Genomic DNA, 26,393 nt, shown 5'->3' on the forward strand with positions numbered 1-26,393 from the left:
CAGGTTTAATAATATGAAAACCTTAATCTGGACTGGATCTAATGTTAAAATCCAAACATGCAATAGATCTAAATAGGTTGGTGCTACCTTTCAAAGTGAGAGATACCTGTTTTTAAAAAAAAAAATCTGTTGAGCCATAAAATTTAAAACTGGAAGGGGACTTCCTTGGTGGTCCAGTGGTTAAGACTGTGCGCTCCCAATGCAGAGGGCATGGGTTCAATCTCTGGTCAGGGAACTAAGATCCCACATGCCGCTCGGCCAAAACAAACAAACAAAAAAACAAAACAAGAAAACTGGAAGGGACAACGGAAATCAACTAGTCTGACATTAAACTACAGGAGAAATGAGGTGCAGAGAGGTTAAAACAGCTTCTTATTAGAGACTCAGATGTTCCAAATCCACACCACAATGTCTCCATTATTAAATTCAATACAGAAAACACGAATCCATAAATTACTTGCTGAGTTGGAAGGCATTTAATGTTATCCAGTTCAATCCCCATTTTAAACAAAGGCTATCTCTACTATCCAAGGCACAAGGGTTTCTATTATATAAGGAAGTGTTAAATAAAAGATGACTACTGTAGTTCCATTTCTTGATGATCCCAGGAACAGAGCTCTGTTGTTCTGGTTATTACTGTTTATTAATCTTACATAAGAGATAATCCCATGACATAACATGAGATATTTATAATATATGTAACAAATGATACAGAACTTTCCAAATTAAAGTAGCAAAAGACATGGTGCTGAGGTAAGTGTGTACCTTCAACTGTTTGCTCAAGGGTAATTATTCTCTGTATCTTCAACCCTTTAAACCACTAATTGAGACTAAATTAGTTACTAAAATCATTCACAATAAATAAGTAAATCATTCCAACAAAAAATAATTCTTAAAACTCTATGCTTCTGCTAGTTGACTAAATGTGGGGAGTTTGCTCTGTTTTCTCTCAACAGCAGAAATCTGGGAATATGTATGTGTATGCAATGATCAAAACCCCATTAAAACAAAACTCAGATACCAAGTATACTTCACCCTTATGAGTTGATTTATTCATGATTTCTACTATTATTAATTCTACAATGTATTTGCTGGGCAGATTTCAGTATTTCTTGTTGTTAGGCTGAATTTAAGTATCATTTCTTCTAAATTTGCTCTAGAGATGGAAAAGTAAATGGTAATAGAGTCATTTAAAGTTATCATTCAGTCATTTCTCCAGAGAGCTAACATAGCCCCAACTCCTAATATTTTTTCATAAGACCTATTTCTTAAATTCTAAACATGAGAAAATCATGTTCATTCCAATTTATCTATATATGTCTTCAAATAAGGGCACTTAAGGCTTCCCTGGTGGCGCAGTGGTTAAGAATCCGCCTGCCAATGCAGGGGACACGGGTTCGAGCCCTGCACTGGGAAGATCCCACATGCTGCGGAGCAACTAAGCCCGTGCGCCACAACTACTGAGCCTGTGCTCTAGAGCCTGCGAGCCACAACTACTGAGCCCGTGTGCCTAGAGCCCGTGCTCTGCAACAAGAGAAGCCACCACAATGAGAAGCCTGCACACCGTAATGAAGAGTAGCCCCCGCTCGCTGCAAGTAGAGAAAGCCCGCACGCAGCAACGAAGGCCCAACGCAGACAAAAATAAATAAATAAAATAAATAAATTTATAAAAAACAAAACAAAAACAAGGGCACTTAAAACAACTACAACTTTCCAATAAATGCTCAACTAATCTGAGTATGGCAGAATGATTATCTTTTTCATATAAACAACACAGTTTGTTTTAAAAAGTGTTTTACAAAGTCAATTCAAAAAGACATAAATTACCGCCATTATCATGAAACATTTTTTTATTCCAATTTGAAGGATTAGGATAGATCTATAAGCAAGTGAAAGTGACTGGCATTTTCATGCTCATGCACAGCAGGTTACAATGGCCAGCTGACTTCGATTATTGTATAATACTATTCTGATTAAGGGAGAAAGAATAAAACCAAATATCAGCTAAATAATTTCACTGAAAATATTTAAAATATTTTAATTGTAAAAGTTTTTTTTTAATTCTATGTTGACATTTAAATTTGGAAATTGGTGACTGGTGCAAAAATGATGTCACATTATGCAAAGTAAGCCTTATATCTTTAAGCACTCATAATTTTAGGCAATCAGTCAACCTTTTCAAATTCAAAGTTATCCTCTAGAGAATAACACCACAATACTATGCAATGACTACGGAGATACTGACACGTATGCTCCCTTTCTATATCTTTATTTTTCTGAACATAAGAATGAAAAATGAAAAAAAATAATGTCAGTAGGTAGCCCACTCATTTTACAGCCTAGAGCAGAGGATACTATACTGGGTTATCCTATTCCAGGATCCATTTAACAAAGAATATATTTCAAAATACAGGTTTAAAAAAAGTTTTTATTTATTTATTTGGCTGTGTCAGGTCTTAGCTGCAGCACATGGGCTCTTCTTTGCTGCGTGTGGGATCTTTAGTTGCAGCATGCAGGATCTTTAGTTGCAGCATGTGGGATCTAGTTCCCCGACCAGGGATCAAACCCAGGCCCCCCTGCATTGGGATCATAGAGTCTTAACCACTGGACAACCAGGGAAGTCCCAAAATATAAGTTGTTTCTGACTAAAGTATTGGCCATTAGTATAATAAAAATATAGAATACTATTATCTGCAAGAGGGCTAAGGATTACAAAGGCATGGAGATATCTTTTTTATTTTGTGAAATTATAATGCAATATTAAAATTAAAATTCTTCATTGAACATCAACTATTACTACTTTAACTATAGCTCTGTCGAGAAAACGATCCATTTTCACGTCCAAATTTCCACATGATTTTACTTTCTTTCACTTGTGTGAAAATGAAAGAATACCTAAAAAATGTTATTATAGGCAAGAGCATTAAAAAAGGAAGCATTTTTCTTTATATTAAAAATAGACATATATACATGGGATGTGTGCAGAAAAGAGCTAACATAGTAGGTCTAACTACTTATCCTTAAAAAGACCAGCTTACAGGGCTTCCCTGGTGGCATAGCAGTTGAGAGTCCGCCTGCCGATGCAGGGGACATGGGTTCGTGCCCCGGTCCGGGAAGATCCCACATGCTGCAGAGCAGCTGGGCCTGTGAGCCGTGGCCGCTGAGCCTGCGCGTCCGGAGCCTGTGCTCCGCAACGGGAGAGGCCACAACAGTGAGAGGCCCGCGTACCGCAAACAAACAAAAAAAAGACCAGCTTACAGAAGATTGGCCCTTGGCTGGCATCTAAGAACTTTAATTTTGGGGTGATTCCCTCCATTCCCAAAATGGTAAGACTTGCTCACTATGCCTAAACTGTTTATACAAACAATGTGGTTTACGCTTTCCTTCTGGGAGTCTGGAATCTGGGCACGTGCTCACAGACGGTGCCTATGTGAGCAAGCAATCTCCAGTAAAAACTCTGGGCACTGAGGCTCTAATTACCTTCCCTCGTTAGCAACATTTCACATTTGTTGTCACAGCTCTGCTGGGGGAATTAAGCATGTCCTGCGTGACCGAACCAGGAAAAGATCCTTGCAAGCTTATGCCCAGTTTCCCTAGACTTCGCCTCAGGCATTCTTTGCCTTTGCTAACTGTGCTCGGTATACTTTTCCTGTAATAATCATAGCCTAGAGTATGACTATAGACTGAGTCCTGTTAGTCCTCTTAGGAAATTACTGAATCTGAGGGTGGTCTTGGAGACCTCTTACACGTATAGTATAGTATGAGCATGTATAGTAAGAAAAATAAAAGTTTCATTTTCCTAATTGCTATGAAACAGGAAATATGTATTTATACAAATCAATATTGACCTATAAATTTTGTGGTTACCCCTAAAATAATTTAAATATGCATTCTTGACACAATTTTTGAGTTTTTATTTCAGTATTTTAAAACCAATTCTTAAGTAATAATCAGTGCAATTATGCACATTGATCTATTTATATAGAGATGACTACTAAACAATTTTTAAATTATTTAAATTGAAGAGAAAAAGGATTATGTTTATAATCAGTGTTTTATCATGGAATTAAAGGGCTCAACCCTCATACTTTATTAATAAAGGCTCCACCCCAGCCATCTTTAAAAATAATGGGTTCCTTACCTTGAAATGCTCCTGCTTCAATAACCCCCTCTTTGGTACTTTCAAAGCCATGAGATGTGATTTGGGTTTCTGAGAGACCAAGTCCAGCTGGTAATGAACGCTTCAAATCCTTAGCAACATTTAAATAAAAGAGAAAATCTTGTAAAAAATCTCACATAACATTTCAGCATAACTATGTCCTTTTAATCCACCTTAAACTATTTTTTCTCTCTACTATGTAGTATTCCCTTATGCTGTCACAGTGTTCTGTAATGATGTATAATCAGCAGCAAACTCAGCAAGATTTGCTATTAAGAGATACAGTGTATATCAAATACAAAATACTTTCATCATTTTAGAGCTAAGCATCAGGCAGATATTAAAATTCAATTTCAAATTTCTAATCCACTGATACGTCAGGAAAATCATTTTAAAGAGTAGAATTAAGATTAAAAAGTCAAGTCTAACATTAAAAAACTCACTGATGTCTAATATAATCATGATGAGCCTGGCTAATGTTCAGTATAAACAAATCATTCATTTGCAAAATTAAACCTCCCTTTGATTTCCAGGTTAGCTAGGTTAACAGGGCTTCTCTCACTTCAGTCAGGGTGAGATAAAGGTTGAGGTAAAGAAAATTTCTTGTTATTTAGATTTATAATAAACCAACCTATAATATAAATTATATTAGCCAACCTAACTGCAATTTAGCTTTTAATGGTAATAAATATAATATTTGACATTCAGTCTTATAGTAAAAGAGAAAAGGCCACGAAACACAGATTTCCAATTAGAAGTCCTTTCTGTCCTCTGGCTTGGATATGAGGAATTACCCAATTTTCATAATCAGAGTCTATGAATGGACCTTACTGTTTTTTCACAACAATGGCAAGTTAGCGATGCACTAAAAGATAAACGTCTTTGAAATACTTTCTTAATACTCTATTCCACCACATACAATGTACAGTTATCATTTGAAACTCCTGCAGCCTTCACACTGGAACTCCCTATTCTGCTTACCCTGTTTTATTTTTCTCACAGCAGTTATCATTAAGTAGCTAGTAATAAATAAATAAATAAATTATTATATTCAATAAATATTTGTTGGATGAAAAAATAAATGAATTTGTTGAATAAACTAAAGGACTTATGACAACACCATATAGATTAAGAAGTTGATACAGCAATAGGCTTATTTTAAAATTTAATGAGTATTTGCTTTTTCTTACTATGTTAGACTTGCTGGGCAAAGAAAAAGATAACATAAGGTACAGTACTTGCCTCACCGGAGAGACAACATACACAAACATTAATATAAAAGTTGAACTTGGTGCCAAAGTAAAGACAATAAGTATCAGAGGAATTCACAATAGGGACTAAGTCCATGAAAATCGAATAGGAAAAGAGAAAGTACTGCTTGAGCTCTGGAACATAAAGGATTTATTGAATCAACATTTAATGAGCACCAAGTTATGACAGCCACTCCTCTAGACACTACAGATGAGTGCTGTAGGAAACAGATGGTCTCTGCCCATCAGACTCATGTGAGGTATAGGGGAAGGAGGAGATGAACAGTAAATAAATGCATCTCAGGTAATAATAAGTGCCGTAGCAAGTACAGCTGATCCTTGAAAAACACAGGTTTGAACTGCATCCCCTTATATGCCCATTTTTTTCAATAAATATGCTTGTACTACAGTACTACAAGATCCGAGGTGGTTGACTCCTCAGATGCCGAATCGTGGATAAGGAGGGCCAAAGGAAGTTACACAAAAATTTGACTGTGGGGAGGGTGGGCACCCAACCCATTGTTCAAGGGTAAACTGTAATAAATTGTAAGTGTGTTTGTTTATTTTTTTAAGGCAGGATAAGAGGGATACAGAGTGACAGGCCAAGGGTGCTGCTTCAGATGGGATATTCAGGGAAGGTCTCTCTGAAGAGGTAAGATGTGGGCAGAATTCTGAACAAAATGAGGGAGTGAGCCATTTACATATGATCAGTTTGTCAATTTCTACAAAAAAAAGCCAGCTGGGATTTTGAGAGAGACTGTGTTGAATCTGATCAATTTAGGGAGACTCCAATCTTAACAAATTAAGTCTTCTGATCCATGAACGTGAGATGTCCTTCCATTTATTTAGATCTTTTTTAACTTCTTTCCTCAATGTTCTATAGTTTTTAGGGTACAAGTTTTGCACATATTCCTGAGTATTTTCTTATTTTTGATGCTACTGTAAATGCAATTGTTTTCTTAAATTTATTTTTGGATTATTTATTCCTAGAGGATAGAAATAAAATTGAGCTTTGCATTTTGCTCTTCTATCCTTCAACTATGCTGAACTTATTATTTTAAAAAGGTTTTTGTGTGTGTGGATTCCTCAGGATTTTCTATATACAAGGTTATGTTGTCTGCAAATAGAGATAGTTTTACCTCTTCGTTTCCAATCTGTATGCCTTTTATGTGTATAGTATTTTATATCTTATACATATTGTATCAACACTCTTTTATATCCAATATTTGATAAAAACATTAAAAAAAGCGGTAAAACCAATGTACACTTAACACCTAGAGTTTTTCATTAGCAAGACCAAAAAGATCAAAGGCAGACTTTTTGTTGGATAATCCAATGGAGATGATATGTCTACTCCAAAAGAGAAAACTAATTAACATTAGTTTTACCAGGGACATTTATTTGAATTGGCCTGTAAAAAAAAAAAAAAAAGAGTACCCACTCCAATGATTTGTAATAAGCAAAGCTATGACATAATTTAAAAAAAATTTTAAGGATCTCACTGCTAATCATTATGAGGACAAACAAAAACTAATAAACATAAAATAAAAGCACAATAACATAATAGTAAATACAAGTAAGCTGAAAAATTGGTTCTTGCTTTCTTCACCCTAATTAGAGCTACCCGTGAAATCACCTTTTGAATTTTGTATGGCAAACTTTAAAAATGTTTACCAACAGCAAAGACTCTAAAATCACTTTTTAAAGTTTGATAGTCTCATCAAGTATCAACTATTACTAGAAACATGAAAGACCTGGAAAGATAATTCAGATGGCCTCATTTGAATACTAGTTTCCTATCAATATTTAGTGGCTATGTGATCCTGGGTAAGTACTTAAAAACGTTCTAGCTCCTGTTAGCTCAGCTGTAAAAAGAGGATCAAAATTACCCCAGAGTACTACAACAATTAGACGAGAAAATATGGGCGAGATACCCGGTACGTATTTTTAGGCACTCAGTTATTAAGTTGGCCACCCCTCTCCCCTACTACAATCATCTTTACAACTAATTAGCGTTATCACTAATAATTACAATAGCAAACATTTCTCGAGCACTTACTATGTGCCAGGGATTGTTCTAAGCACTTTATGTACAGGCAGTCTTCACTCTGCATGACAGTGCAAGATCAAGATCATAAAAATGACCAAGCAAGTAGAAACTGTGCAAAGTGGTTAATGGGAAAAACTGATTATTCCATGACCTTCAAAAATTCTTGTCAAAACGTTTAAAAACTCTTTCCTTTCTTATGTTGTTAAGTTAGCCTTCACTAAGTTCTTCTGGATCAAATCTAGAGTCTCTCAAACAGTGGCAGTGTCAACATGCCTGTGGGTCAGTTATTTCTTCCACAACTCCGTTTAGGTTTATTTTTCTTTTCGCCAGACTGCGGGGCACATGGATCTTAGTTCCCCTACCAGGGATTAAACCCACGCCCCCTGCAGTGGAATTTCGAAGTCTTAACCACTGGACCGCCAGCCAGGGAAGTCCCATTTAGGTTTTGTTGGGGTATTTTTTTTTTAATACATTTATTTATTTATTTTTGGCTGTGCTGGGTCTTCGCTGCTGTGCGCGGGCTTTCTCTAGTTGCAGCGAACGGGGGCTACTCTTCGTTGCCGAGCGTGAGTTTCTCACTGCGGTCACTTCTCTTGTTGCAGAGCATGGGTTCTAGGTGCACGGGCTTCAGTAATTGTGGCACGTGGGCTCAGTAGTTGTGGCTTCTGGGCTCTAGAGCACAGGCTCAGTAGTTGTAGCACACGGGTTTAGTTGCTCCTCAGCATGTGGGATCTTCCTGGACCAAGGCTTGAACCCGTGTCCCCTGCTTTGGCAAGTGGATTCTTAACCACTGTGCCCCCAGGGAAGTTCCCCATTTAGGTTTTTTTTGGGGGGGGCACTGAGTTTGGTCTTCGTTGCTGCATGCGGGCTTTCTCTAGTTGCAGTGAGCAGGGGCTACTTTTCGTTGAGGTGCGCGGGCTTCTCATTGTGGTGGTTTCTCGCAGAGCATGGGCTCTAGGCGCACGGGCTTCAGTAGTTGTGGCTCACTGGCTCTAGAGCACAGGCTCAGTAGTTGTGGCGCATGGGCTTAGCTGTTCCACGGCGTGTGGGATCTTCCCAGACCAGGGCTCAAACCCACGTCTCCTGCATTGGCAGGTGGATTCTTAACCACTGCGCCACCAGGGAAGCCCCCCAACACACCCTGTTTAGGTTTGATTTGAATTTATGTTATCACTTTTCATTTCTTTGCTGCACTTCTATCTTTGTTCACCCATTCCCTTTTGATTATCCACTTCTGTAAAATGCCACATGGGTTTATGACCAGGAGACAAGGTGATAACAGAACCACAGGATTTGCTGTCTGTGTATGAAATGAATAACAGATACAGTGACCAATCACCAAGAGACTTTGAAAGTGACATGATTACTCAATAATCACGATATGCATCGTCATTCACATGGTGATTTTTGAACTTAAGTGCTAGCAGTGAAGTTTGTACTTTATACAACTACAGTTAATACACTGTGGTGACAGAAATCTGAGCTGTGTTGTTGGGGACAGATATTATTTAATTAAACCACGGTAACCAAAATTAATGCATTTTGGAACTATACAAAGCAAGAACTGCCTAATATTATCTCATTTAGTAGTACTATCACTATTATTTTACAGATGAGAAAACAGGAACACAGAAATAGGACTAAGCTTCAAGACACACTATTAACTGTAATGTATAGTAAATGTAAACAGACACAAGCAATTTGTTAGAGACTCAATTTATTTTAGCTAGTATGTTTTCTTAAAAAATTATTTTAAAAATACCTTTTAAAAATCATTGCATAATGTGCTCACTAGTTTAAACACACTAATGCAAATATATTCTCAACTTGTAATTTCCTACTGGTACAAAACAGATAACAACTTTCATTCCATTTCACATATTTCCTAATGTCACGTAAAACCTCTTGTCACAGGACAACATCCTTTTCATCTGTGTACTGTTTTGGAGAGCACTTAGAATTAAAAAGAAAACACTCTTTACACTCAGTTTTATTTACTTCTTATTTTTAAACCAAATCTCTGAGTCTGTTCATTTTGCTGCATAAATGATCTTTACCTTCCCAGTTTATTTTTTAATATACTAATGTACTAAATCAGTGGTTTCCAGTTTTAAATATTACTGACACTTTTATTCATATTTACATAAAACCAGATAATTTTTTCTCTCTAAAAGACAAATACATCACTTACAAAATAAATAATGTCAAAGCACCAAGATATTTCTTAAACTCTGTGAGTTTGGTTATTAAGGTCAATTATTTATAGAGTGGTTTCCCTGGATATTGCTTTGCTCCAAGTCTTGAAAGCTTTTTAGCTCTCCTTAAGGAAAAAAGTATCAAAGACATCTCTCAAAATATGAGGGTGAAAAACCATAAACAACATACAAATGGCAGAGAGGTCCAGGAGAGTTGTGTTTGCTGTATTCTTAGAACTTAATTGAAAGAACATTATTCATTTGAATCGTCTCTCCTGTCACAAAACACTGTGTGAATTCCCAGAAAAGAGATACAGTAGTAGTAGTTGGGAAGAGGGGAGCGAGTACAGGTTAAAGAGGGAATTTGATGGATACCTCTCATTCCCTAAGTTTTTAAAAAGTTAAGGGATGCTTCCATCTTGTCATGCATGGCCTCTGGAAGAAATGACTTCTAGCTGTCTGAGGATATTACATTTCACTCAAACCCCTCCCAATGGTCTCCCAAGGGTCCTTTACTCAACAAACAAAAGTTCTTCTAGAAAAAAACCTCGTGTCCTTTATGTAAGACAGCTGTAAAATCTGAAAAACACCAAGGCCTTCCTTTGCTTAAACTCTTACTAATAGAAGGAGCCTAACCAAAAGTGGTACAAATAGATCCATTCAGATTGTGAACAGAATTATCATTTTGATAGTGGTCTGGCAGTTAAGTTGCTGCAACACAAAATGATATGCGCTATGAGAGTGGAATGCATGACTTGTAAGAAAACACTCAGTATTTTCTGAGTTTGTTGACTGCTTTCTGTAAAATACACATTCTCTAAGCAATATAATTTAGCCTCATAGTTCACAAAAACTTAAAAACGTATCTTTACATAACCCTTAAACTTTTAGTGTCTCAGTTGTAAGGTTGTGCCTAGCTTAGTAACTTTTAAAATATGTTACTGCATTTACTCCTATAGTTTCCAGAATATATTTGAAAGACAATGAGCCCATTTATAACCAACAACGTAAAATCCCTAATTTGCATTTTTATGTCGCTCACATTCAACTCAACTTTTAAGACTTTGCAAAGTCATGCTTAACAATTGCACAGTAAAATGGAATAAACCTGAAGTTAATTTTCTATTCAAGCTACTAGGATAATACTGGAGTATTTAAGTTTTTAAAAATAAATCTTCAAACAATTAAAATAAAATATAATGCTTTTGGCAAAAAAGTTTCATGTATAGTTTAAGTTCTTTTCAGAGGATACAAGATAATACTTGTAGTTACAGCTTCCATAAAGCTGTGAAGGGATGCTCATTTTCAACCAAAATAACTTGCTTCCATTTGCATATTTTAACAGAGGTAAGAATAAGAATGAGGTTAAAAATGTAACTTTATAATTTAGCATAGTAATCTACTTTTGAACTGAAGTTAGTGCAAAATTAACAATTAAAGAACACCAAATGTTCAGCAAATTTGCTTTAAAATACACATGCTTTGGGGATTCCCTGGTGGCACAGTGGTTAAGAATCCCATCTGTCAATGCAGGGGACATGGGCTTGAGTCCTGGTCTGGGAAGATCCGACATGCCACGGAGCAACTAAGCCCGTGCGCCACAACTACTGAGCCTGCGCTCTAGAGCCTGCGTGCTACAACTACTGGGCCTGTGTGCCACAACTACTGAAGCCCACATGCCTAGAGCCCGTGCTCCACAAGAGAAGCCACCGCAATGAGAAGCCCGCCCACCGCAATGAACAGTAGCCCCCACTCGCTGCAACTAAAAGAAAGCCCGCGCGCAGCAATGAGGACCCAACGCAGCCAAAAATAAAATTAATTAATTAATAAAGAGAAAATACACATGCTCAATAAGATGCACAACACTACAGTATATAAGCAGAACTAGAGATTTTAAGCTTGGTGCTTTGTGACCACCTAGAGGGGTGGGATAGGGAGGGAGGGAGGGAGACACAAGAGGGAGGAGATACAGGGATATATGTATAGCTGACTCACTTTGTTATAAAGCAGAAACTAACACACCACTGTAAAGCAATTATACTCCAATAAAGATGTTAAAAAAAAAAAGAACTAGAGATTTATTAATGAATTCTCCCCTTTTACTCAGAGAGAGGAGGAGAAATCTTTTAAAAAGGAGGAATTCCCAGGCTTCCCTGGTGGCGCAGTGGTTGAGAGTCCGCCTGCCGATGCAGGGGACACGGGTTCGTGCCCCGGTCTGGGAAGATCCCACATGCCGCGGAGTGGCTAGACCCGTGAGCCATGGCCGCTGAGCCTGCGCGTCCGGAGCCTGTGCTCCGCAACAGCAGAGGCCACAACAGTGAGAGGCCCACGTATCGCAAAAAAAAAAAAAAAAAAAAAAAAAAAAGGAGGAATTCGCAAAGCATGCATTGTAACCACCAACCATCTGTAAGGATTCTCCAAGCATTCCACAAACTACATGAACTCTCTTCTCCCTAGTTTCCTTACACTATATTTTCCCAGTTCTCCTCCTATCTGCATCTTTCAAAATGGCTTGGTGTTCTTTCCTGGCTCTAGTTTCCCTACAAGAGCAAAGTCCGAAGTCTCACTTCCCTTCTTCCCAGGGTGACCTGTCTCCCTTGTCTCTAGTCTTGTCAGCCCTGAAGTTCATTCTTTGTACAGCAGGCGGAGACAACTTTCTAAAATGCGAATGTGATGAGGCACTTGAGTTTTTACTCATTTAGTGGTCCTCCACTGCTTTTTAGGTGAAGTCCAAACTCCTCCACACGGTTTTGAGGTTTTACAGGACCTTGGCCCTACTTACCCTCCAACCTCATTTCTCACACATCTGCCCCCACGTTCCCCACTCCAACAATAGTGAATTTTCAATTCTATGGTCTCGCACCTTTTTCAGGTCTTTCTAGTTGCCTCTGATGGGACCATTCTTTACTCTTCCTCATCGGGTTGGCTCATCCTTTAGATTCAGCTAAAGGATAGCACTTCCTCAGGTAATCTTCCCATACTTGTTCGTACCCGTTATCAGCCCATGCTATACCGGGCTTAACATATCACTTCTCACACAGCATTGACATTATTTGTCTACATTCTCTCTCCTGAAGACAGTAAGCTCCCTAAGACCATCTATTTTGTTCTTCTTTGGTACTCCTAGTATTTAGCAGATATAATACTAACACTTCATTTAATTTTCTCAATTTAAACACCTTCTCTCATTCTTCAAAATGGATAAAACCTTCCATAGCATTTACACAATATAATTTTAAAAGAAACAGATTGAAAATTTTATGTTAAATATTATATAAACTTTGGTAATTTAAAACCCCCTTTTGTTGTTTTAACAGTTAGCTGCTTACAAGGAGTCTCTGCCAGAAGCAAAGCTGTTATTCAACAGACCTCCACATTCCTAATTCTGCTGTAAACATATTGCAACATCCTTAACCTCCTCACGGTGGCCTCTCTTGACACTCTACAATTATCTTGAGTCAAAGTGGACTGTTCTCTAACATTGTTTATCAAGCGGGTAGAGGGAGGGTCAGCACTTTCTCAGCTCTCCACTTCCTAACTACCAGTTCTCAAACTTTGGCTTGGGTAAGAATCACCTGAGAAAACTACTAAAAATGCAGGTTCTTCTTAGCTGCCTATTGTAATTCTGGTTAAGTTGAAGTGTGGAGCCCAGGAGTCAGAATTTCAAACAAGTAAGTGAGGTGACTCTGATGTAGGTAACCCTCTGTCTACACTCTGAGGAACTCTGCTGCAGTGTGCAGTGCTGACTCCCACCCTTCACTGCCCTTGCGGGCCGCCCCACCTACCAACCCTCCGTCACCCACCTTCTTTCCGGTCAGTCCCCTCAATAATGAGGGCTTTGGCATATCCAGGTCTTCTGCTCTATCCCCAACTTTTACCATTATCCTGGGTGTTCCCAAGATTTTGCATGTCATTGGGCACGCTTTCAGGGAATGACTCTATGTTCAGTTTGCAATTACTTCCAAAGTGATATGTAAGGTGTCTAAGCTGAGTTTTTTTTTTTTTTTTTTTGTGGTACGCGGGCCTCTCGCTGTTGTGGCCTCTCCCGTTGTGGAGCACAGGCTCCATACGCGCGGGCTCAGCGGCCATGGCTCACGGGCCCAGCCGCTCCGCGGCATGTGGGATCTTCCCGGACTGGGGCACGAACCCGTGTCCCCTGCACCGGCAGGCGGACTCTCAACCACTGCGCCGCCAGGGAAGCCCTAAGCTGAGTTTTACAGCTCATCAAAAACATACTCTACTAATGGCACGGTATGTAGACTGTTGCTTTATTTTTTTTAAATACAAACTGTGAAATACTTAAAATGAAATAAAATCTATTGCATGAGCCTGCCTACCTATGTTGACGCAGAATGATGGGTTGTAGTAATAACCATCTGTAAAGATGTATGATTTTTTCCCCCTCGGTATGCTTGTAGGAAGCCTAAGGGTGGTAGTTTCATTCAGATTTGGTGATCTGTAGTTGGACAAGGGGCCAAAAGAGTGTGACGGCAGATAAAAGATATATTCAACTAATACAGTACATCCCAACCTACACTTTAGTCTCAGATTTCATTAACTTCTTCATCTCTAATGCCTTTCACCTTTCATGCCCAATTCTACTTAAGCAACTGGAACTCCCATGGCCACTCTTTGGATCTTGTCACAGCTCAGGAAGCAACACTTCTGGAATCTTAAATCTAATAACTTATTTTATGATCACAATCTCCTCCCATATCTGTTACTCCAGTTGATCAAGACAGCAAATCTCCTGACTTACCTACTTTCGTCATTTTATCAACACACACACACACAATCTCAGTCTCATTTCTCTCTCTCTCTCTCCCCAGTTCCCTTGCATTCACTCAACAAACATTTAACAAGAACTTAAAGCATCACTATCTTCTGGCAGTTTACTGTCTATTCTCTTGGTTCCACCCCAATCCCTGCATCTTAGACTAAAGTCTAGATTCTAAGTAGTACTGAAGTTAAGATGTACCAATTTGCATCAAGGAAATGCTGAATTCATTCAAAGACTATCACTATGGAAATGTTTGTATATAACTACATTCAAAACAATTTCTCCTAAATAGTAAAACACTTTACCATGATAGCATTTGTTTATAAAGGTGCAATCTAAAAACTATAATTAAGATACATATGGCTTCAGCTTTTCATTAAAAATTATACTTATTCACAATTTTCAACAGGAATATGAATCCAGAGTTAATTTAATAGATGTATATATAATAAACATATATTTTAAAACTTAATTTGTGGTAATAGTACTAATAATATATTCTATACTTAAAATAAGTAAATATTAAAATGAATTTAGATTTGCATGGATTAAACAACCCCTGAAAAACATTTGCCATACCTTTAAAAGGATCTAAGATATACATCTGGTAAAAACTGGCCTTAGGAAAAAGCCCTCATCAAATCAATGCTGCCAATGACAGAGCTACTAAAATTTTCAGACAATGCAGAAGCATTATATTGTATCACCATATAGTATGGGGAAAAACTGTCATCAGATGCTACTCAAACTCTAGGATAGGATGGCTGAAGTAGAAATTATGTTAAATTTAAGTCATAATGAAACTCATTCTTTCACTGAACAACTACTGTGAACCATAAGCTGTGCAGTGCGCACATACCGTCTCTGCCCTAGACAGAGTGATTCCAAGCTCTTGGGAAAAGCAGATAAATAAATGGACAGTTACGACATTAAGGTGAGGAGAGGAAATGTGTTCTAAAAAGGGTTCTTATAATTTCTATTCTTATATTCTTTCCCAAGTCTTCTTTAGACTGCTAAAGTATGTTATCCAGACTAATAAGTAAAGGGGAATGGAGAAACTACTTAGTTTAACAAAAGAATTAAAGAGTAAAAGAAAAATAACAATAAAAACTTTCAAAACAATAAAACTTCCAACAACAACTACAACAATGATGACCATGATGCACGTGGAAAATTAAGGGCAAAAGATGTGTCAAGTCTAAGAGTATAATATCTCTTCCTGTTGTGCCATAGAAGTCTAGAAACCGTGTTTCTAGTCCTGGTTCTAACATTTGTTCATTCATTCACTAAACATTTAATGAAAGCCTGATTATCTATTATGTGCCAGCAATGCTGCCAGGCCCTGGAGATAAGGTAATGAATGAGCATTCTTGCCCACACTGTACTTACAGTCAATCACATAAGCTTTTGGTACAGCAAGTTAATATGGGTAATTCCATCACAACCTCAGGGCCCCTTTTCCTCAGTTGTAAAATAAAGTAGTGAGACACAGGGATCTTCAAGGTATTCCTACTGGATTAAAATCCTGTGATTCAACTCAAAACTTGTAGATCAGGAGTATTTAAAACACAGGGAACCTAAGGATCCACCTGCAAGGTTCAAGGGATCCTAAACTCCTTCAAATTTAACACAAGATTTGGTAGCTTTGTGTATATACAGGTTTTTCTAGAGAAAAGGTCTATAGGTGGAAAAACCTAAATTATGAATTTTAGTTTTGGGCCTACCACAGGAAAAGTTTTATTTTAGCTATATTTACTAAGGTAATTTTTCTAAATCTGCCAAATATAACTTAATTCACAAGAAGTTTCAACTTAATTCACAAGGAGCTAATATTCACTTCTTTAACTCATGGTACAAATTGCACATTTCTAATCTAGTATTTTGACCAGCACTATAACAGAATAAATTATAAATAATATGTGGTTTATAAGTAAAAGAGTAATTTGTATTCTTTAGAGATTAAACTTTACTACTCTTTAAAAACTAACAATTACTTTTTATTTAGAAGCAAAAATATTTTTGCTGTAAAGAACTGCGATAATACTAAGATTATTATCCTATCCTCTCTACATATAGCTGTTGCCCCTCATCTTAATAAAAAAAGTAACAAACGTTGAAACATTAACACATGTTAAGCTGCTGCCAGGGAATTTCTAGGACAAATTCTCCCATTACGTTCTCTATTTCAATGTGAATGTTGAGTTAAAGTCCACCAGAGCCTCTCATAGTAGGAGACTAAGAAGGGAAATTAAATGAAAAATGAAACATCGGCAGTGAGACACAGAAAGGAGAACAGAATCATTCACAATTTCACTGCCTGGGCCACAGTGACGCCAACTGGCCAGCCAAGTTATGACAACTTAATAAGCCATCATCTTAATTTCATACAAGACTTTATAATTTTTAAAGTGCATTATGCAGTATGCATTAAATAAAAGCCATTATATGATTTTATTTTATTTCATTTTTTCAATATTTTTTTATTGAAGTATAGTTGATTTACAATGTTGTGTACTGTATGATTTTAAACATCAAATATGTATAAAAGATGTATATTAGTAAAATACCCTTAGTTATGAGCCAGTTTCTCATGAAATCTCTTTACTAGTCTATATAATGCTAAGCAGTACGTTATTCACAATTTCCTTATGAACTTTTATCTATATTAAAAGAGAAATATGAATATGACGTTAAATACAATTTCCCTTTTATTGCTCAGGAAAATAAAGGGGTATGCCAAAATGTAGGTAAATATATGCCTAACAGTCTTGAGTGTAATTTATTTAAAAGAGTCAAAATTTGCTTTTGAAATACTGTTTTCACTCATAGTAAAAGGGATCACATAGCCAAGTTTTATTTTAAAGAATGTTAAATATGTAAGAGACTCTCATGATATATATTGTTCATAAGAGCAGCTACAAAGAGAAACAACTTTTATGATGTTGAATTTCTTTAGGGAGGTAAAGTGGGGTGTACTGTTTGAAGTGGATTATTGCTTCTAAGGAGTCTTGCCTACCGGTAAAGTTCACATCCAGTAAGAGGAGAGCTCAGGACAACATTTCCTTTTTTCCTTCTTTACCCCCCCATAGAAAATGAAATAACATTACAGGGGAATCTCCAGAAAGAGAATTAAACATTAGATAAGAAGTAAACTTACAAAGCAGCAAGTTAACTGTCTTTGACTGCCTAAGCAAAGAACTTATACAGATATATAATTATTTAATTCACTTCACTCTAATAAGACTCTATTCTAAAGTTAAAATTTGAAAGGATTAAAAATAACTTTTCAGTACTACTCAAAGGCAATAAAGGTTCTTAACTAAAGCCTCATGAATAGGTTTAAGGTACAAAGCAACCCTGCAGAAGAATGAAGCTGGCGGAATTAACTACTAGGTATCACGGTTGAAGCTAGTATTTGCTCCAGACTTAATTACTCTAATAAGTAAGTAGGTAAGATAGTGTGGTATTATTGCAAGGATAGACAAAAAGACCAAGAAATAAAACAGCCCAGTAGCAGAGCCACACATATACGATCACCTGATTAACAGCAATGGCCCCTATGTGGAGAAAGGATAGTTTTTTCAACAAATGATGAAAATCACATGCATATGAGAAAAGAAAATGAAACTTGACCCCCTACATCATGCCATACACAAAATTCAAGGTGAATCACAGACCTATGTGTAAGAAGTAAAACAGTAAAACTTTTAGAAGAAGATAGAGTACCTTCATGATACTGGGATAGGCAAAGATTTCTAAGAAGGGTCACAAAAATCATTAAAGGGAAAGAAACACTAATAAATTGGACTTCATTAAAATTAACTTTTGCTCATCTAAAGATACCATTAATAGAGTACAAAAGCAAGTTACAGACTGGAGGTAAACATCTGCAATACACACATCCATACAAATGACTTATACCCAGAACATATAAAGAACTCCTACAAATGAATTAGAAAAAGGCATATACTTAATAGAAAAATGGGCAAAGGACTTGAAAAGATACTTCATAAAAGATAATATTCAAATGGTCAATAATAATCTGAAAATACGCTCAACATCATTAGTTATCAGGGAGATGCATGTTAAAACCACAATAAGATAACCATTATGATTCTATCAGAATGGCTAAAATTTTAAAGTATGACAATACCAAAAATTGGTACTGATGTGGAATAACTACAATACTTATTCACTGCTGTGAGGATTGTCAGCTGGTTTGATCACTCGGCAAACTAGGTGACAATACCTACCAAACCCAAACATCATCATGACTTGGCAATTTCACTCAGGGTATATACTCAACAGAAATAGGTGATTATGTACACCAAAAGACCTGTATAATAATGGTCACAGCAGCTTTATTCATAATAGGCACAGGCTGGAAACAACCTAGGTATCCATCAACTGAAGAATGGATATACAAATCGTGGTGTATTGACACAATGGAAAACTATATTACAATGAAAAAGAATTAAATACTGCCAAAGCAACAACAACAATATTATAGACATAATGTTGAGTGAAAGCCAGTCAGAAAAGAGTACACACTGTATGATTCCATTTATATGAAGTTCAGGAAGAATCAAAAGCAATCAATGACAACAGAATTATAGCAGTAATTACCCTGGAAGGGAGGGAGGTATATTGTTTAGAACAGGGCAAGAGGGAACCAGGTAAGGCAGGACCTCAAAATGTTCTACTTTTTTTTTTTTTTTTTTTTTTTTCAGTACGTGGGCCTCTCACTGCTGTGGCCTCTCCCATCGCGGAGCACAGGCTCCGGACGCACAGGCCCAGAGGCCATGGCTCACGGGCCCAGCCGCTCCGCGGCACGTGGGATCCCCCCAGACCGGGGCACGAACCCGTGTCCCCTGCATCGGCAGGCGGACTCTCAACCACTGCGCCACCAGGGAAGCCCAAAATGTTCTACTTCTTGATGTGGGTAGTGGTTCTGTTGAGCTTTACACTTAAAATATTTGTGCTTTTTACTATGTATAAGCTATAGCTCAAAAAAAAAAAAAAAAGAACAGGCTTAAGGCTTAAGATGGAAGATGGCAGGTGGATCCCCAAAATAATGCAGCATTTTGTATGTGTTGCATTTTTCTCAAAGGTTTCATTAGACTGTCTATTAGAGTGTCAACTCCCTGGTGGCAGGTATTTCTGTCATTTTTGTTGTGATGATATCCCCAATGCCTGGTATACAACAGACATTCAATAAATGTTTGCATAATAAATTCACAAAAAGGAGCTGTTACCAAAAATAAGACGAAGCAATCATTAACTAAAATCCTGGTATAAAAAATTATTTGAATTAATAGAAGTTTATAAAGTAATTGGTAGGCTGTCTAATGATGGTAACTTGAGTCTCTTTAATATCCAAGTGTGTCTTAGTGTTTTCAAATACCAGAAAGTGAAAATTTCCTTTGAGCGCTCAGAATTTAAGTCTTTCTTCTGTCAGTCACCCTATATTGGGCCATGGATGCTTAGAAACCGAGTTAAAACACTTGCAATTAAAATAAACATATCCCAAACTTGAAAACACATTTGTTTCTTCCAAAGGACTGCTGAGTCAAAAATAAGTGAAATTCAGTGGAATTTTCTAAAAATCCATTAAAATGATCTATCTAAAACAGTAGTTTTCAACCAGAGGCAAGTTTTCCCCTACCCTTGACATTTGGCAACATCTGGAGACATTTTTGCTCGTCACAACTGGAAGGTGCTACTGGATCCTCCACTAAGGAATTTACCTGGCCCAAAATGTAGACAATGCTGAGAATGAGAAATCCTGATCTAAAATATCACCTTCTGTTAAACTAAAATAAAGAATTTTATTCTTAAAACATATGAAGTAAAAAGAGTCCTATTTAAGCTGTAAAATAATTCAAGTATCTTTCAACCAATACTTTTTCAAGAATATGAAACTATATTTTTAAAGTTATTTAAAGTTGTACACATGTATCAAATGTCATAAAAAGGGATGTTTAATTCAAGTATCTCCAGAAATGATAACCATCATTAACATTTCTAGGACTATATTAGGCATATAACTTATTTAAATCTCATTTAATATTAATATGCCCATGAAAATAAGATCTCACTTAAAGAGGTTAGAAAACAACAACTAGAAGAGATTAAGTGAATATCTGCCCAAGGTTACACTGCTAGGAGTGGCACAGCTGAAATTTGAACCCACATTATCTCTAAACCCATGATGCTTCCATTAAAATGCATTAAATGTCAATTTCAAATGCGCAGCAGATCAAAATTAAACACACCCCAGGTTTCATTTTCCACTGAGTCAAATATGCCATTTTAGAAAGTAACGGCAAAGTCACGAGAAGCCTACTTAGGAATTGTGTACTAAGGAGTTATGTACTAAGAAAAGAGATAAGATAGTACCAATTCTTTAAAGGATAATCTATAGTTAATATTTTTTCTTATCACAAGTAAAATGAAGTCATTTTCGATAAAGTTATATGCCAAAATCATCAGATATACTCTTGTTCTGGTCATGTAATAAAATTGCAGATAGTAACATCAAAGCCTAAATGCTTTACTGGCCTGGAGCTTAATCTTGACAAATCACTAACATGACCTACCTAGTCATTCCTCCGTAATAACACTGGATTCCTGGCATTTCAGCCGATCTAAGAGCATATTCCTATATTAAACTCTATTACTTCTGTCTCAGCTTTAAGGGCTTATCACGGTTCTTTGTATTAAGAGACAGAAAAGTGTTCTTACCCTATTAAAGCCATGTTCATGAGAGTCATCAACTTCTCCATTACTAGTCACTGGAATTTCTGCTGCTGAATTTTTTGGAGATTCTTGAGCCATAGCAGACTCCTAAAAAAAGGAAGAAAGAAATAGTCATAAATAACACCAAATCATAAAAGGCAAATATTCAAAAGACTATATTCATGTTTATAGCACTTAAAAGCCACCATTATAGCCCTTTTTAAAAATAATTACAACCGGGCTTCCCTGGTGGCGCAGGGGTTGAGAGTCTGCCTGCCGATGCAGGGGACACGGGTTCGTGCCCCGGTCCAGGAAGATCCCACATGCCGCGGAGCGGCTGGGCCCGTGAGCCATGGCCGCTGAGCCTGCGCGTCTGGAGCCCGTGCTCCACAACGGGAGAGGCCACAACAATGAGAGGCCCGTGTAATGCAAAAAAAAAAAAAAAAAAAAGAACAAGGGGGGAGGTAAGGGAAATATGGATACAAAGGATACAAAATTTCTATGTTTTAAGAGAAAAGCAGTACATTATTAATTATAAGCGAAACATGAAAAGTTTAATATATATACCATATATATATACTATAATCATGGCAACCACTAGAAGTATAATGCAAAGAAGTATAACTAAAAAATTACCAGGAAAATAAAAGTGAAATTCTTTAAAATATTCAGATAATAAATAAAAAGCAGGAAAAGAGGAGGAGAGAAAAAATACAGAGGAAAGAAGTGAAAAACAAAGAAACTAAGAAGGTAGATACAAAATCAACCACATCAATAATGGCATTAAATATTATTGGACTAGACATTTTAGTTAAAAGGCAGAAATTGTCAGAATGGAATTTTTTTTTTTTTTTGGCCATGCCACACATCTTGCGGTATCTTAGTTCCCCAACCAGGGATTGAACCTGGGCCCTCGGCAATGAAAGCGCAAAGTCCTAACTGCTGGACCACCAGGGAATTACCTGGATATTTTTTTTAAATGACCCTACTATCTTCTATCTATGAGAGATGCACTTTAAAGCCAAAGGTATAAATAGATGGAAAATAAATGGATGGAGAAAGATACACCATGCAAAGAGTAGGCATAAGAAAGTTGGCATGGTTTTACTAATATCTGATAAAATAGTGTTTTTTTTAAGTATTACCAAAGATAGACATGTTTCATAATGATAAAACGATCAATTCATCAGGAATATGTAACAATCATAAATGTATATGTTGGTTCCAGTAATAGAGCTTCAAAATAAATGAAACAAACATTGACTGAATTAAAATGAGAAACAGACAACTCCGCAATCATCTTTGGAGACTTTACCACCACTCTTATAGCAACTGAAAGAACAACTAGACAAAGAAAACTGGCATAGACATAGAAGATCTGAACACCATGAGCCACCCTGACTAATATTTACGGAATAGGAAACTTAATAATGGCAGAATACATATTATTTTCACACGAACATGATGTATTTAGCAAAACAGGTCATATTTGGTGCCATAAAACAAGACTCAATAAATTTTAAAAGAGTGAAATCATAGAGAGAATGTTCTATGACCACAGTGGAATTTAATTACAATCAATCCATACAGATATGCAGGAAACCCCCAAAATTTGGAAATTAAATAACACATCTAAAAAATTAATGTGAAAAAGAAGAAACCACAAGAGAAAGAAACTATTTTGAACTGAATGATAATGAAAACACAACATAGCAATATTTGTGCAATGCACCTAAAGCAAAGCTTAGAGAGAAATTTATGGCTTTAAATGCTTATATTTGAATAGAAGGAAGATTTTAAACCAACAATCTAAGATTGTACCTTAAGAAAACAGAAAAAGAGCAAATCAAACTAAAAGTAAGATGTAGGAAGGAAATAATAATAAAGACCAAAAATCAAGGAAATAGATGGTAGGCAGTAGAAAAACTGGCTCACATACTTCAAAAAAGCTTAAGCTCATGAAAAGTAAAAGTAGATGAACTGTTGCAGGTAAAAGGAGACAAGATAAATGCCAGCTAAATACAATATACAATATGGACTGGATCACAAAATAGGAAAAAAATAGCTATAAAGGATATTATTGGAACAACTGTGGATTGAATAATAGTACTGTATCAATTTCCTAAATAATTTTCTAATTTTGATAAAAGTACTGAGATTATATAAGAAAAAGTCCTTGTTCTTAGGAATAAAGGGACACGATGTCTGCAAATCACTCTCAAAGGGTTGAAACGAGAAGAAACTATATATATATAAAGAGAAAACATTAAAGTAAATGGGACAAAACAATGACTGGTGAATCTGGATAAAGAGTTTTAAGTTTTCTGTATGAAATTTTATCAAAATTTAAAGTTTGAAAAATAAAAATAACAAAAGAGGCTAGAAAAGTATGCAGGAGACTATCATGATGGACTTTATAAATGCCAGACCAAGAAGTGTGGACTTCGCCTAAAAGGGATAAGGGAGAAAGAAGCAGAAGAATCTGATCCATTTATTTTAGAGGACAGTCTGGTAGGAGGTTAGACTGAAGGGAAAGAAGGGAAGACTAGAAGTAGAAGAACGATTTAGGAGGTATTGCACAGCCCAAGTGAGAAATAATAAAGATCTAAGCTAAGGTTGTGGGAATGGAAAAAGGTAGATTCAAGAGTTCTTTAGGAGGTCAAGTAAGAGACTTACAGAGTGACTAGATCGTGGGGGATCAAGAAGGGGGAGGAATGTAGGATGACCCATGCCCCCTCCCTGCCCCCTACCCAATTTTTGGCTTGGGCAAGGAGAAAGACGAACATGTCACTCACCAAAGGGTACAGCAAAGTCCTGAGAAGCACAGACTGTTTCATCCATGAATGCCAATGATTTTCAACCCTCTCTGGATCTTAGAACTACCTGGGGAACTTTAAGTTTTAAAAGTTCACCAGGAGATTCCAACGTGTGGCTAATTGAGAACCACTGCTATATGCAGGCACTAGACTCTTTAAACAAACAAACAAACATAAAACTTGAGTATTGGGGAGGATCTACAAGTCATTCAGTTCAACTTGTCACGCAGATTAAAACCACAAATCAGATACTAGTGTACACCCATTAGGATGGCCAAATTTAGAAAGAGTGACAAAACCAAGTGTTAGCAAGTATGTGGATTCTCATACATTGCTAGTGCAAGTAAAAACTGGTAAAATCACTGTGGAAAACTTTTTGGCAGTATTTAACTATTAAAGTTAAACATATGCCTATCCTATGACCCAGCAACTCCACTCCTAGATATAGTGCATATGTCCATCATAAAACAAATACAAGAATATTCATAGCAGCTTTATCCAAAATAGCTAAAAACTGGAAACAACCCAAATGTCCATCAACGGTAGAATGGATAAAGAAGCTGTAGTATAATCATACAATGGAACTCTACACAGCAATGAAACAGAACTGCGGCTATTAAAAACAAAAAATCTCACAGACAATGTTGAGCCAGTGAAGCCAGGCCCAAAGAGTACGTACCATACGATTCAATTCAAAGAGAAAACCAATAAGGAACGATGACTGTAGGCAGAACCGTGGTAATCTTGGTGTGAGGAAGCACTCAGTCATGACCTTGACTTCCGGTTTCGTTTCTGCATGGAAGGAGCCTGGGAGTCACCACTTCATTCTAACAATAAGTAAGAAGCTAACAGACTAAAAAGTCAACAAGTCTTCTTGGATTCATAAAAGGGGAGACACAGGGCACACCGCTACTCCCAAAACTGGAGAGACAGGCAAATGCAGGGAGCCATGGCTCACCACAGCAAAAACCACCTGAGGAACCAGTGCTGGGGTAGGAAAACCTGAACTGTAATCGATGAGTTGTCATGTGGACAACTGTGAGAATTAAAGACTCCAGGGGGACCCAGTCATAAGCAGGGTCCCACAATATTGAGTTTTGCTTCCAAGAGCCAGACCAGGTTACCCCTGCAAATATCGCAGAAAAACCCCCTCATCCTTCCAGCAAGCGGTGGAGAATTGAAACCATTTTGAAATACACCAAGCACTCTGTTCTTAACAAGGCCTGCCCTCAGGAGAAACCAGAACCTAACCTGCTTGGGTAAAACCAGCACCTAACAGAGATGAGGAAGGGAAATACACAAACCCAGCACACTCTAACTATCCTGTCCCACCTAAGGGGAGGACAGAAAAACTGAGAAACGCTGGTGAAGTTCATAATCCAGAGGCACAGGCTCACTAAAAGACTGAGACCTAATCATAGGACTACATAGTGCTTCCCTCCTCCCACACCTTACCCAGACATTGCTAAAGGCCTATTTACAGCAGTTCTTTTTACCTGATACATCATGGCTGACTATAAAGGAAAAAATTACAAGGCTTCCAAAGGAAAAAAACACAATTGGAGATCAAAGAGCAAGCATCACAATCAGAAATGGCAGGGATGTTGGAATTATCAGACCAGGAATTTAAAAACAACTATGGGGGCTTCCCTGGTGGTGCAGTGGTTGAGAGTCCGCCTGCCCATGCAGGGGACACGGGTTCGTGCCCCGGTCTGGGAGGATCCCACATGCCGCGGAGCGGCTGGGCCCGTGAGCCATGGCCGCTGAGCCTGCGCGTCCGGAGCCTGTGCTCCGCAACGGGAGAGGCCACAACAGTGAGAGGCCCGCGTACTGCAAAAAAAAAACACAAAAAAACAAAAAAACAACTATGATTAATATGCTAAGGGCTGTAATGGATGAAGCAGACAACATGCATGAACAGACGAGCAACATAAGCAGAGATGTAGAAATCCTAAGAAAGAACCAAAAAGAAATGCTAGAGATAAAAATCAGTTAATAACAGAAATGAAGAATGCCTTTGATAGGCTTATTAGTAGACTGAACAATGACCTTGGGGTAGGCAAACATTTCTTAGGAAACAAAAAACATAAACAATAAGAGAAACACTAGTAACCTGGACTTCAACAAAATTAAAAACTTCTTTTCAAAAAGACACCATTAAAAAAATGAAAAGGCAAGCCACAGATAGGGAGAAAACAGATGTAAGATATGTATCTGACAAATGACTGGTATTCAAAATATATAAATAAGTCTTAAAAGTCAATAAGATGACAAACAACCGAAATAAAATATGGCCCAAAATTTTAACAGACGCTTCACTAAAGAAAACAAATGAATGGCAAGTAAGCGCATGAGAAGATGTTCAACATCACTAATCATCAAGGAAATGCAATTTAAAGCTACAG

The 26,393-nt window shown here is 37.2% G+C and overlaps 1 protein-coding gene across 2 annotated transcripts in view; it reads right to left on the bottom strand.

Annotated features, from left to right (window-relative positions):
- Positions 1-21,280, bottom strand: part of ARFIP1 (ARF interacting protein 1) — a gene marked incomplete at both ends in the record, with an annotated part of 80,825 nt that extends 59,545 nt beyond the window's left edge. The window contains 2 exons of one of the 2 annotated variants that reach the window (XM_079698590.1): positions 4,142-4,250; positions 21,179-21,280. In XM_079698590.1, coding sequence (XP_079554716.1) covers positions 4,142-4,250; positions 21,179-21,271 — 202 coding nt within the window. The remainder of the gene's footprint in view (positions 1-4,141; positions 4,251-21,178) is intronic. The other variant, XM_079698591.1, reaches the window with a different exon arrangement.
- Between the last annotated feature and the right edge of the window lie 5,113 nt (positions 21,281-26,393).

Source organism: Hyperoodon ampullatus (assembly GCF_949752795.1).
Source record: "Hyperoodon ampullatus genome assembly, chromosome: 1".
In the NCBI taxonomy this organism is placed as follows: domain Eukaryota; kingdom Metazoa; phylum Chordata; class Mammalia; order Artiodactyla; family Ziphiidae; genus Hyperoodon; species Hyperoodon ampullatus.